This window comes from Pyxicephalus adspersus, chromosome 6 (genome assembly GCF_032062135.1).
Source record: "Pyxicephalus adspersus chromosome 6, UCB_Pads_2.0, whole genome shotgun sequence".
NCBI classification, from domain to species: domain Eukaryota; kingdom Metazoa; phylum Chordata; class Amphibia; order Anura; family Pyxicephalidae; genus Pyxicephalus; species Pyxicephalus adspersus.
In genome coordinates, this window is record NC_092863.1 from 17,706,508 (window position 1) to 17,720,455 (window position 13,948).

Genomic DNA, 13,948 nt, shown 5'->3' on the forward strand with positions numbered 1-13,948 from the left:
TGTACAAGGAGTTTGGTGGTCTCTGGGGACAGGTAGGGGCGGATTTGGGAAATGTTGGGCAGGTGAAAGTGACAGGACCTGGAAATGGCAAAATGACAATAAAGTAGAAATGGCATCATTTCTGTGCTGAAAAGCAGAGAAATGAACCGTGGAAGGGACCCGGTGGTAGAAAAATAGAGAAAGGGCCGGATACAAGACCAGTTACCATTTACGAGAAGAGAGCAGTAAGGAATGGTCTTTTTTACAGGAAGTCACACACAGAGTTTAACATTAAATAGATCTGCATGAAACACACACAGTACACAGAGAATCAGGTAAGAATACATACTATCCTAAAATTTAGATAACGTTTACTGGTTTTATCAGTTAGGCAAGAGGTATTTCTAGCAGCCTTTAATGGCTTCTACAAAATCCTCATTTATTACAACAAAATGTAGGAGAAAACGTGCAATCATGTAAAAATTTCATCCAAATTTACTTGAAAATGTATACCACTACAAAATATGACATAAGAAGCGCATCACTCCATTTTTTCATATTTTAGTCCTTTAGGTTGAACTAAAGTTTGAAATTCACATTTCAGGCAGGTGGTAATTGCAGAACTGGACAAGCACTATAATTTCCCTTCTGCTATAATTATTCTTTCTCAAAAACTCAAAGATAATAATAATATTATAACAATCACCCATACATGATGTGTAGTATAAAGCTAAGAAGTCATCCTAGTGGATAATTAAACTACAAAGAAACAGGTACTCTATATATCTATAGAACTATCAAAGTTGTGGGAAGGAGGTGAAAGTGGAAAAAGTGAGTTGTAAAAATAGCACTTCCTTTCATCGTGATATTGTTTTAATTCCACACCACGCAATGGTATTAGAATGATGAATGGGCAAAACAGGGGAACAGAGAATTCATTATACACACCACATCCTTCATGTTCTATTCCAATGTGACACTTTTTTGGACTTTTTTTTTATCTTTAATAAATGTTGTGTTTTCTGTCCAAACAGAACAGCAGTACATGTATTATTAACAATAATAAACTATATTTATATAGCGCCAACATATTACGCAGCGCTGTACATTAAATAGGGGTTGCAAATCACGAACAGATACAAGCAATGACACATGAGTACGATATGACCCTGCCCAAAAGAGCTTACAATCTAAGAGGTATGTTGGCGCTATAAAAATCCTGTTTATTAATAATAATAATAATAATAATAATAATAATAAAAATAATAAGGAGGTAGGGAAAGGAAATCACATGTAGAGGATGTCAGTGAGTCTATTCAACGGTCAATGGGTTCACGAGCAGTGGTATTGATCAGTTCAAATGGTTACCCCCATGCACCTATTAACCTGCTTATCCAACATTTAGTTAATAGCACTCTCTAAAAACTGCCAGGCAATGGGAGAGCTGTTATAATTTGCTTTTATATTCTATATTTTTATTGCATCCAGCATGTGATCTATTATTGTCTTTTAGTGTATGGCCACCCTAAGTAAGGGTTGAGCAGTCATGAGATTGCATAGCAAGGTTTTGCTGATAAGGCTCGCCACCTACTGGCAGCTATTGGTACACTTTAAATAAAAATACATTGATTTTTTTAATTATTTAGCAGACCAGGTTTAATTAGGAATATTGACTTTGATGCACATCACAAAGGCATTATTCAATAAAAGAGACAATGAGTTGGGGACTTAGAGTACAATCATCACTTTGATACTAACCCAGCTTTCCACACTGCTATGCACTGCCTGGCCCCCCCAAAAAAATCACATTAATATTTTTATTGATGATGGGAAAGTTAAGCGCTGCTTAAAGTTTTCTCTATATTCTCCTTGAGGTTAAGGTCAGGAGAATCCATGTGTGACAATGATGTCTCATGCTCCTTGAACCACCCACATAATGGGCCCAATGAATCCTGACATTGTCATCTTGGAATATGCCTGTGCAATCAGAGGAGAAAATATCAATTGATGGAAAAACCCCAGATGATAACACTGCCCCCACAGGTACCCCAGATCATAACACTGCCCCCACAGGTACCCCAGATCATAACACTGCCCCCACAGGTACCCCAGATCATAACACTGCCCCCACAGGTACCCCAGACCATAACACTGCCCCCACAGGTACGCCAGACCATAACACTACCCCTACAGGTACCCCAGACCATAACACACCCCACAGCTATCTCAGATCAATTATGCCCCCCTCAGATACCCCAGATCATACCAATACCCCCATAGGTTCCCTAGATTATAACACTGCCCCCCATGCACCCCAGATCATAACCCTTCCTCTTCCCCCACAGGAACCTCAGATCAATTGTGCCCCCCTAGGATACCCCAGATCATACTAATACCCCTATAGGATCCCTAGATTATAACACTGCCCCCCATGCACCCCAGATCATAACACTGCCCCACAGGAACCCCAGATCAATTAAGGCCCCCTAAAATACCACAGATTATACCAATACCCCTATAGGATCCCTAGATCATACCACATTATTTTTTTTACAGATTAAGATCATTACAATAATTTTTGTAATTTGATATAATATTTTGATATCATTTTTTCATTCCTTTATTTTTTTATTTGTTGTTTTTCCAGTTTTGTCCTTTACGTTTACATCTCTTATTTCTTTGATAACTGTCGCAGCCCACAAAATAGTCACCGCAATTACATCACAGTGAATAAAATGAACTATTGCTGGTGATCAGGGTGCTCTGACTGTGGGTGGCTGACAGGTGCTCTTGTATAGTAACCATTACTTATCTATGTTTCCACTTGGAAAGACATTAAGCAGGAGCTGCAGAGATGGATCACTCTTTTAATGCTCTCAGCTCGGTATTCCTTCCTATCCTCACACTTCACGCTACTATATTTCTTCCAATATTTCAACAAAATTCCTCGGCCTCTCCCCACTGTCCACACATACAATATATCTCCCATTCCATAGTTCGTGTGATTCTGCAGCTGTCAAACCAAATTAGTTTCAGACAGCAGCAAGGATGGATGACACGAATATGTATTTTGGAGTTTTAAAGCATGAAGGATGTAAATAACTTTCTCCCCTCTCATCCAATGAACACGTTTATTAATATATCTCCACAAATAAAATGGCACGGCAAGTGAAAGGAAAACATGGCATGATAAACTAATCCTTGCCATTGTGCAAAATTTGAGTTTAAAGGCGTACTCTGGATACAAAACTGATACATTTATTATTAGGACCTTGTTGGGAGAGAAATCCGCCATCTACCATTGCTGACTTTTTTTAAGGTGGACTATCACCGTTCTCCTTCCTTCCACTAAGTGCTACCTTCACCTGGAATATGTTTAAGACCACTGAAAGGACAAAGCAAGGATAATGATTAGTTTGTAAATAGCAAAGGTGGCGTCTGCATAAAATAGGTCTAAGATTTAAATTCACCCTTCACAGAAAACAAATATGCACATATCAGCATTACTAAATCACATTAATATTTTTTATGTTTATAAGGCACCTAAGGTGTGTCATGAATAAAATCATTTCTGCTCCCAAACAGCTTTCCCTGAGTTTGAGCTGCTCTTTAGATGCTAGAAGCATTGTGTCTGTTTCATATCATCTAAGACTGCAAATAGTCTATTGTTTTATGTCTGGCAGATCCCGCCTGATGGACTTGCATTGAGATAAGAGAGTCAGAAAGATGAGCACTGTGCAGAATTAACAAACAGGAAATCTGCATTGGTAATGAGCAAAGGTGGCTGTCCCCATGGACATATTTAATTAAAAACACAAGTCATTTAAACATTATTATACAGTGATTGGGTTATTTTCATATACATATGTAAAAACATTACAAAGTAAAAGTTACCTGATCAAACTGGCACTATACCAGAGGTATTTGGAGCTAAACATGTTTGTAATTCCTAACAGTGAATTTTTTTTGGTCCCGTTGGGGTAGTCAGTTTCATTGTTTCCAGCTCTCTCTGGGCTACAGAACACTTCCCCTAAGTTATAAAGAGAAAAAGGGGGCTGCATGGTAATTTTAGGGATATAAGGAATGCAGACACAACATCAGGATTGGATACACTTTAAATTGGTTTCTCCTTTGGGTCATGGTCGTGTCATTGTTGTACTTTCATTGCTAATCCTAAAGGGCCACATCTCTAATGTTGTGGCCCCACAGGCCCCCTCCCATCTTAGTGTGTTCTTCTCCAGGTGCTTTGCTTGTTACTGCTACTCAGGGCACCTGACATTGTCTCCAGTTTCTCAATTTGGGGTAACCTCACCCCTAAAGGTGGGTGGAGAATATGATTTATGGACTCTGAAAATGGTTTAGAGTTAAGTCTTTTGGTTTGTGACCTATAAGGTTAAATTGTAAAGTTGGCTATTCAAACAAATAGTTTTTTATTTAACCCCAATAAAGGGGTTGTTGTTGGGTTGTGTAGCATGTTGATGTAAAATTATCCTGCAAAAGCCTTTAAAGCAAAACATGTTGCAGTTCTTCTACTCTGCCCTTTAAATAGACTGAGATTTGTCTTTCATATATACAACGCCAGTTAGTGCCCACATTACGTATCACTACCCCGTACATCTAAACCTTCACTTTAAGTTGCCTGCATACTGCCCACAGCCTGCTGAGTCTTCCTATATCTTCGTCTATCAGAGCCAATGTTCCAGTAATTCATTCCCCATATCACCCCATGGGAAGCGGTTTACTGATCTGTGTGTGTCTCTCTGTGTGTGCGACCTAGTTTCTTTTAGGGATGAAAGCGTCAACAGGAGCAGTCAAGCTACAGGGAAAAAAAAGATTATTATTCTACAGTATTTATATAGTGCCATCATATTATGCAGCGCTGTACAAAGTCCATAGTGGTGTCACTAAGTGTCCCTCAGGAGCTCACAATCTAATGTCCCTACTATAGTCATATGTCATGAATGTAGTCTAAGGTCAATTTAGGGGGAAGACAATTAACCTTTTGGGATGTGGGAGGAAACCCAAGTACAGGAGGAAACCCACTCAGACTCGGGGAGAACCTGCAAACTCCATGCAGATGATGTCCTGGCTGGGAATCGAACCTGGGACCTAGCGGTGCAAAGGCTGGAGTGCTAACCCTTGATATGTTGGTGCTACTGAGTGATCTAGAAAGAGCCATCAGAACCCTAACAGGTTATTCTTTAAGTTAACGCTAAGTTGTTACATTATGTAAATGGAATAGGAGAAGTTAAAGTTAAACTGGTGAAGAAGTTGGGAACTCCAGCAACATGACCACATGGTGAATTGGTTTCCACCAAGCTTTCCTTTTCGAGTGTGTCAGTAGAATTCTGAAAAATAATCAATCTGTAGCTCCTTTAGAGCTAAAATGTGTTAAAATTGTATTCTGATGTTAAATTAAATAAATAAATCTGCACTCAGGGGCAGAGGAAAATCCATAGGAACACCCTGTACTCAGTTTAGACCAGTGGTCGCCAACCTTTTCAGACCCACAGACCACTACATTTACTGGCTACGGCTGCGCATGTGCGGGGAGCCGTGTGTCACTCAAAGGGAAAGAAAGTTTCCCAAGAGTGACGTTGTGATGCCAGAACCCACCAAGAGTGCGCAGGTTGTGTTCAGAGACATAACTCACCCACCACCATGAGCCTGGGATCTGTATGGGGAACATGGTTTGCGACTCAGGCCGATGTGCCCCCGCCCCCCAGTGGGGTCCTGCTCCTGACCCCACTTGGGGGTGCACCGTCCAAAGCAATGGACCACCAAAATTTTCTTGCAGATCACCAGTGGTTCATGGCTTAGACAACACATGAGATAACCATCACTTGATGTGGTCATTACCAGCTAAACAAGGACACATCTATAGACTCCCCTAATGTACCACATTTTTTTAGCTTGTTCTTGCAATTGTCTTTTAAAACCAATTGCTTTTGTTTTGTATTTTAAATAAGCCCAGCTCATAAACTTGCATGCTCAGATGGTGCAAGAGTGCATGTTTGCTTTAAATACATGAAAACGCATTTCTAATATTTTAATTATTTTGGGACTAATTCATAAGTGTGTGCTAAGTCTTAGCCCCTCTTAAAAATTAGGAGGGTAATGGGAGATCATTATTATCAATATTATTATTATTTATATAGTGCCAACATATTATGCAGCACTGTTCATTAAATATACGTTGCAAATGACAGACAGATACAAACAATGACACAGGAGGAGGAGCGGACCCTGCCCAGAAGAGCTTACAATCTAAGATGGGTGGGGGATATAGCACACAATAGAAAAGGGGAAATAGGCAGGGATATTTCAAAGATTTAATATCTTGTATCAAAATACACATATCATGAAGTCAGGGATTCAGAAGATATGAAAGGCAAAGGATCAGAACACCAACCAAGCAGGCTTTATAATATAGAAACCAGGTCAGGAATGGTTCTCATTAACTTTTAGTGATAGGTCCACCTTAAAAAACCTTATAAACCAGCATACATTCATTTTTGTGGCTTCCAAAAGAAAACTGTATCACATGCATCTAAATTTATTAAGCCTTTCACAAAAATTCCAAAGATGGAAAACACATTCCAGAGCAAGGAAATAAATATTTTGATAGGAGGAGGTATGTGAGCAAGATGGAGTGCCTCTGGGAATATTGCTTGTAGAATATATACTATATATAAATTGCTTAGTTATACTGTTGTTCTTAACTGACTATACACATTATACTACAATTGTGCACCAACCTATATAGTGTGAGGGACACTTACTGTACTTACCAGTGCAGTGGAAGGTTTTCCTGGCTCCCTGGAGCGTCTCTGCCAGCTATCCTGGATAGAGGGGTCAGCCCAGATGTAGGGATGTTTTGCAGCCAGGACTGAGGGGGTGAACAGCTGGTGAGCCAAATGAGGACTGTTGTGCTCCAAACCATTATTTAGGTCCTAGGGCATAATCATATCATGTGTTTGCTATAGACTGTCTCTCTACAAAACAATTTATGCTGGTAGATTTAGCATTTACCCAATAAATATGAATACACTAGAAGACTGCATAGAGAAGAATTTTTTAAAGGTATGAAAAACAATCCCCAGAGGGGGTGCCTTTAGGGCCCTTTTACAGCTATGCTATGGGGCCCTTGACATAGTCATACCTATTTCAGAAGTTTCAACACCTATACCTCCCGTATGCATTACCCATAAATCACCAACTGTTAGAATCATCCACCACTAAGCTGAATCACTACATAATGCTTTAAAAATGCTTAAACTGTACTAAAATGGAACTGCCCTGATGTCATCTATTATAACCGGGGGGAACAAATAAGCCATTGCATGGTATAGATATATTTTTATGATCTATGCTATGATGCCTGGTGAGCATGGTAAAATATTGCTTTGCCTAATTTAACCAATCTAAACAGCCACATGGGCAACAATGTGTTTGTTTAGAAAACATAGTCTTATCAATAAGAGAAATTTAAATTCAAGTTTATTCCAATTTGCCATGACATTATTACAGGTACAGGGTATCAGGAAATCCATACCAAGCCAAATGACAATGGAAAAACATTAGATGGAGATCTGCCAGGACGGATCCATGAACAATGTCGGATGAGTGCTGTACACACATCAGATTCCGTCTAATACTAATGCAAGAATCATCTGACGTGTATGTAGCCTAAGTCTTTGCTTTCTAGTCTCCGTTAGAAGCCTTAGAGCACATACAGTAGTGTACAGAATATCCCATTAAGAAACACTTTAAAGGCCCTGCTTATTACAATCAAGGTAAAAGTAAACTCAAGCAATTGCAGGCTGTTAATGAACATTTTATTTATGCCAGGTAAACATAAAACACTGAATATGAACAAATGTGTGGGTATTTGTACTCAGTTTACTGATTTACTACTATAACAGTAGAGAACACACTGTGCTATTCCTAATATAGACACCTGCTGCTCATCACGGGGGTAAATCTGCTCTGTTAGAGAGTTTATACAGTATGTAGTAAACAATGAGCAGGGTTGTGCAACTGTTGTTTGGAGACAGCAGTGGTGGCATGAACAGCAGAAAAAGCAGGGGTCATAGTCAAATAAAAGTTATGTGCAGATAATAGCAATGATAGGCAGAACTTGTCCAACAACAACCATGGAGGGATCATTATGAAAAGAGAGGTCTATTTACCAGTGCACTGGAAAGTATTCCTGCTCCCTGCAGCGTCCCTGCCAACTTTCCTGAATAGAGGAGGCAGCCAAAATGGATGAATGTTTCACAGCCTGGCTAGATAGGTCAACCAAAATAGAGAGGTCAGCCAGTAAAGAACGATCAGCCAAGATAGAGGGATCCTAAAATGGAACAGTCAGCTAGGAGGGGTGAAGCACATTTTGCATATTTTGTCCACACACTTCTGTACACTATAATCACTTATCAATTAAACCACTATTAAAATTGTCCTCGCTCACTAAAAGGTCCAATTGGTACAACTGGACAATCTTGGGGGATCAAGCGGGGACATCTTTGGGTTTCTTCTTAAGAAACAAGACTGGTACAAGAGGCCCAGATGCAATTGCAACTTCTGCAACTCCTATTCCTACACCCATGGCCCTGTCAAACTATTTGTGGATTACAAATAAACATACAAATGTATGTTTATGTGTATGTATGTATGTGTATGATATCCTGCTATTCTAGTCGTAACACAACACACAGCTCGATGATCAGAATAGAAACGCACCCCCCATGGCTCTGCCCAGCTGATACTACACCATATTGATTAATTATTACAAAACATAGCCTGCTCTACAAGCTAAATATCACAAGGACACCATGTATAAAAAACCTAAAGGTTACTTTACGGAATTGAGTAAAAAAAAAAAAATGGCATTAAAAAAATTCAAAACTAAACCTTAATTTTTATATAATACTATATAACATCATAGTTTTCATCATATTATTACAACTACAGTAATTAGTTGTACTTGATGTCTGGAGTTTCTCTATAAAAGTATAAATATATACTACACCGCTCTGAGCTATTCAGGGAATCAAGCAATGATAAACTGAGCTGGGCAGTTGTTGTGGAATTAGTAGCCCAAAATACACCTAAGAGGCCTCCGGTGACGTGCGTTTCTCTAAATGATGTCTTTCTGATCGGTCTGAGCAATGGGAGATTATTTGCAGCAATAAAACAGATGAGGGCTTAGAAATGCAGCCATAGCAACTAGTGATTTTCCTATGTTCAGAATCTTAAAAGATTCATTCTGATTTGGTATTTTGTAAGTGCATTTTACCCTATTTAATAACCCTAAGTAGCACTCATATAAACAGGCCCTTTCTGTTCATTAACTGTGTTCAGTCACTTTGCTGCAGAGTAAATGGAACAGAAATAGGCTGCAAAAAATTAAGGTTTATTATTACAAACACAGCACAGTAAAAGCTTGTTAGTGTCTGTCCAAGTTTAACTAAAGTTTTTTTGGGTGGGGGGTAGTTAAAACCAGGAAGTGATGGCAAATCCCCTAAACAGCTCATAAGCAATAAAACCTGGATATGTTCACGCACTTCCTGTTCCCAGGACAAGATGGCAAATCCACCCGCCCTCAACATAACTATAAAAAAAAAATTTCCAGCCATACATCATATGTGCTTTTTTAGCACATAATAAATATTAATATCTACGGCTATAAAATAAACATTCTTTATAACGTTCCAAGATCCTTTATTTGTCTTTCGCTTATTTCTCCCAGTTTTTTTGGGTCACTTGCTCCTAAATGATCTTCTGTACATTTTATTGCCCACCAGTAGATTGTGCTGTGTCCTCATGTAAAGTGTGTGACAAACCCTAATAAGAATTATATATAGAATTATAAAGTATATAACTTAATAGAATTAAGTTACGGTATATACTTTAAATGGTGACAGTGCCATCTAGTGGTGTAACTCAAAAAAATAAATAAATAAATAAAAAAAGCTTATTTTTCTCATGGCCTTTTCAAGTGAAAACAAACCCCATTTTATACTTGAGTATATATATTTATTACATTTAGGCATAGCCTAACTTGATTTTGTTTCCTTATTTTTCCCTGCAGATTATTTTATTACACAAAATATTATATTTATCACGAGACCTATCCTGTCTGCATCAGTGACACCATGTCTATATTAAGAGGCACAAGGTTATCACTGGGTGCGGGGAGGCATGCCCTGCAATAGCAGAAAGTGATATAGAAAATAATTCCCATTTTTCCAGTACCAGTATTGCTGCAAATGCACCTTGCAAGGGACATGTACAGCGTGCACGCCTAATGTTCAAGCATGTCCAAGATTCAATGGGAAATGTCACATGTACATAAAGTAATTATGCACCCACATCTGGGCATGGGAAATTGAGGTTTTAACATGCAGAAAGGGTTAAACATATATATTAATAATTTTGTATAAGGAGGTCAGTGCAGGAGTAGAGTCAAGTGGTAATAAAACCAGAATTTTAATTATGAAAACCTTCAATTCTACTTTTAAAAGGCTTCAACTGCAAAAAAAAAAAATGTTTTTTTTTTTTTTTTTTTAGAAGGAAGTCAATCAGCAATGGTGACCTGAAGAAGATTGGCACTATAGGGTCAGGTTATTAAGGATTATGTAAGTGATATTTTGGGCTGTCTCCTGCAACAGCTGGATTGCTCATTCCCTTGGCAGGGAGAAGCAGAAAAGTAAGACTTTATCTTGAGACTCAAATTAACATCACAGCCTCTCTGACATGTCAAGAGAATGTCTACATCTGGACACTATCACCATCTGCTGGAAGATATGGGTACTACACATGCTCCAATTAAACATCTTCAAAAATAAGTTCCAATAATTTGGTTTACTTGTGTTGTATTGAGCTGTTGGGCTTACCTTTGCACAGTAAAATGCATTTTGCAAAGTCAGCCTTCCAGATTCTGGCAGTGCACAGTGGCACTTGATCACAATTACCATTGACCTCAAAGAGGATTTTCTTGTATGCAGGAACCTCTGTGCTAAATATTAGGGAAGGTCCACTACATTGCAAAGAAAGATTTGAAGCTACCAAAAAGCAGATTTGTGTAATGTTCAGGACATTTTCTGAGAACATTGTAAAATAAGCATAGGGCACCCCTTTTAATCAAAACGTCTACTGTCAATAGAACATTTAACTTTAAAAACTTAATTTACCAGACCACAGGGAATAAAGGTTATTTGTTGAGAATCGGCATAGAAGATATTGGATTTGATCATTGCAATTATGTTTGATTAGTTATTACAATAAAAAGGATGCTGTGTAATAGCATATAAATTTATTTACATGTTGTCACACTATCAGTTTAGGATTAGGTCAGCAAGGCTACAGTGATGTTTCTAAAATTGACAATCTTCATATGCAGAGAGGCAATATACATTATTGATTTACTGCAATCTTTTGTTTAGCAGGGAGAAGTGACCATTAACGCAAACATTTCAGGTAGTGTTCAATTATTGTATTTTAGTGCTAGTAACAGTGTGGTTTCTGAGTTTACTGTAGATGCAGAAGCCTTTTTAGTGCTGTATTTAATATCATTTTTAAACTTTTGTTATATGTACCAAAATTACACTGAACTACTTCACCCACCAACTTCAAGGACTTTGACCTAAAAGTACCACCTATAAATTCTTCATAGCAAAGCGAGAGAATCTGGTCTAGAATGCCATCTCAGATGAGTAGGAGCCTGATCACAAGAATCCTAAGGCTACGTACACAAGCTTTAATTGTTACCGAAGACAAGCAATCATGAAAATCTATTGTACATCTGTGTACAATGATGACCACTGTGCTTTCCTATGGAGATGGGCACAGAAGGGCGTCTTCTGCTCCCCTTACTTCCTCCATAAAAAAATGATCAGTACTGTGTATACAGCACTTATTCCTTTTACTGACGTTTGAAACTATTAGAAAATATCCAGCGACATTAAAATGCACTCAAACTTTTTTTGGGAATTTCTGTCTAACTTTGTGGCTACACATTTTTTAATGTAATAGCTAAGGAGAAACATGGAGGATGCCATTGCTGACTACGACCTAAGATGCTAACTGACTTTGATGATGATCCTTGGGTTTAGCCATTGATCTCAATGTAACTAGAAAGCGGCTTTAGACTGCTTAGTGCTTCAAAAGTCCTTGTCAATATGGGCAACGAGAATTTACAGGAAAAGGGAAGATAAAGGTCAGCTCTCAATTTTTTTCTATCAACCAAAAATGTTTTGAGAGAGGAATAAAAACAAAGGCAGCAGAAAGTTGGATTTTAGTATTTATTTAAAAAAAATTTTTTTTTTTTTTTATTAGCTAAAAATACAAATTTGCTTTTCTAAAAATCATTGGGAACACTGCAATGTTCTAATGCGTCATTAACACCCAAAAAAAAAAAAAAAAAAAAAAAAAAAAAAACATTTTCCCCATGCATGAACAGTTCACGTTCTAAGCATGCACTAGTATTGTGTTATGTTCAGTCAAGTGGGAAAGTTATAACCTATTAAGGTAATATATTGCCAACTTGACTTTATTTGTTAAGTTCTTTGAACCAGACAGAAGGGGGGGAAAAAACAATGTTATAGGAAGGCACGTGACTAGACATGATGCTGGGAAGGTACAGGTTTCCCAAGGAATGGCACTTTATCCAGCTCTAGCTGAAAACGTTTGCTCTGGATGAGCGTTTGTATCTAAGTTTGTCATTGATGTTTGCATAATGAGGCAAAAACAGAAGCGCATCATTTATACAGGGACTAAGGACCACACAGGAAATGGGCGACATCCTGTCCACTCACTGGGCCCCAATACTTGTATGGAAACCGAGCAGAAATAAACATGTACTTACATTCAGATGGAGGCTTTAGGACAGTCTGGCTCCTTACATCCGATTCCACTATTTCTACTGCTCGCCTGGAAATAGGAAATACACTTAGAATTGCATGTAAACAGCAGAAACCTAAAGAATTTATTGGTCAACAACACAGGTTCAAAACTAAATATAACACAATGACCCCAGTCTACTAGTAAAACATAAGACAGGTCAGAGATGTAAATGATTTAAAACTATGAAACAGAATAGAAGGAAAGGATAACCACTAAGATATACAGGAATTTCCCCCACTAAAAATGTTGGCTGAATTTCTAAAAAAAATTCTGGATTTAGTTAAATAAATGCACACAACAAAAATTCACAATTACCTGCAGATATCAAGAGCCTTCCGGGCATCACCAGAGACTGCCGACACCTTTCTAGCACAAAACTGAATGGCCACGTTATCTAGAACCTGTCCAGACACCTGTAGACAAATAGGAGGGAGTATATAATCAATTTATTAAATTCACAAAAGACAATTTCCTATTTTGATCTAGCAAGCTGAAACTCTCAATGGCAAAGTAGGAATTACACTTGAACAGATCCTTGCAGAACCATAGGTCCAATTCTCTAGACTGCCATAACACTTACTACATACTAAATGTGGGTGGTCTTTGGCATTTTGGCTGGGGTTTAGAGAAAGGCAGAAACCTGGCATAGAATTCACAGACAGGCTGCATATAAGCACTCTCTAATGTGCCTTTGAAAGCAATCACAACTTGAAAAAAATGGGTCAGTATGGTAGTGGTCCACAGGAATACAAGCCTGCAGTCAAATAATAGAATTCAGGGGATTCCCCTAAGGGCCTATTTACAGATACAAGTTTTTGGTTAGTGTGTCTTATGAGGGGGACAATCGGTACATCCTGCACTTCTTAATTTTTTTTCTTTTAAATAAACCTTGCCTTTACAATAGTGGGCAAAGACAACGTACAAGCCAACAACCATACCTGTGTCAGCCTGTCTTGGAGTATAGTGGCAATCTGATCCTTTGTGTACGGAGAGAAATTAAGCAACTGAGGTTTGCAATGAGGGCGAGCTTGAAGCCTGGGCAGGATGCGGTCTGTCAAATCCA

At 38.3% G+C, this 13,948-nt stretch overlaps 1 protein-coding gene and 1 long non-coding RNA gene across 2 annotated transcripts in view; one reads left to right on the forward strand and one right to left on the reverse strand.

Annotated features, from left to right (window-relative positions):
* The window catches only part of LOC140333265 (uncharacterized), a 33,339-nt gene extending 22,512 nt beyond the window's left edge, over nt 1–10,827 (forward strand). The window contains exon 2 of the long non-coding RNA XR_011921311.1: nt 10,552–10,827. This is a non-coding gene — a long non-coding RNA (uncharacterized lncRNA). The remainder of the gene's footprint in view (nt 1–10,551) is intronic.
* Nucleotides 10,828–12,406: 1,579 nt separating this feature from the next.
* The window catches only part of CDC6 (cell division cycle 6), a 5,559-nt gene continuing 4,017 nt past the window's right edge, over nt 12,407–13,948 (reverse strand). The window contains exons 5-7 of the mRNA XM_072413691.1: nt 13,824–13,944; nt 13,201–13,298; nt 12,407–12,912 (exon numbers count right to left, since the gene is read on the reverse strand). Of these exons, the coding sequence (XP_072269792.1) occupies nt 12,756–12,912; nt 13,201–13,298; nt 13,824–13,944 (376 nt within the window). The 3' untranslated portion in view covers nt 12,407–12,755. The remainder of the gene's footprint in view (nt 12,913–13,200; nt 13,299–13,823; nt 13,945–13,948) is intronic.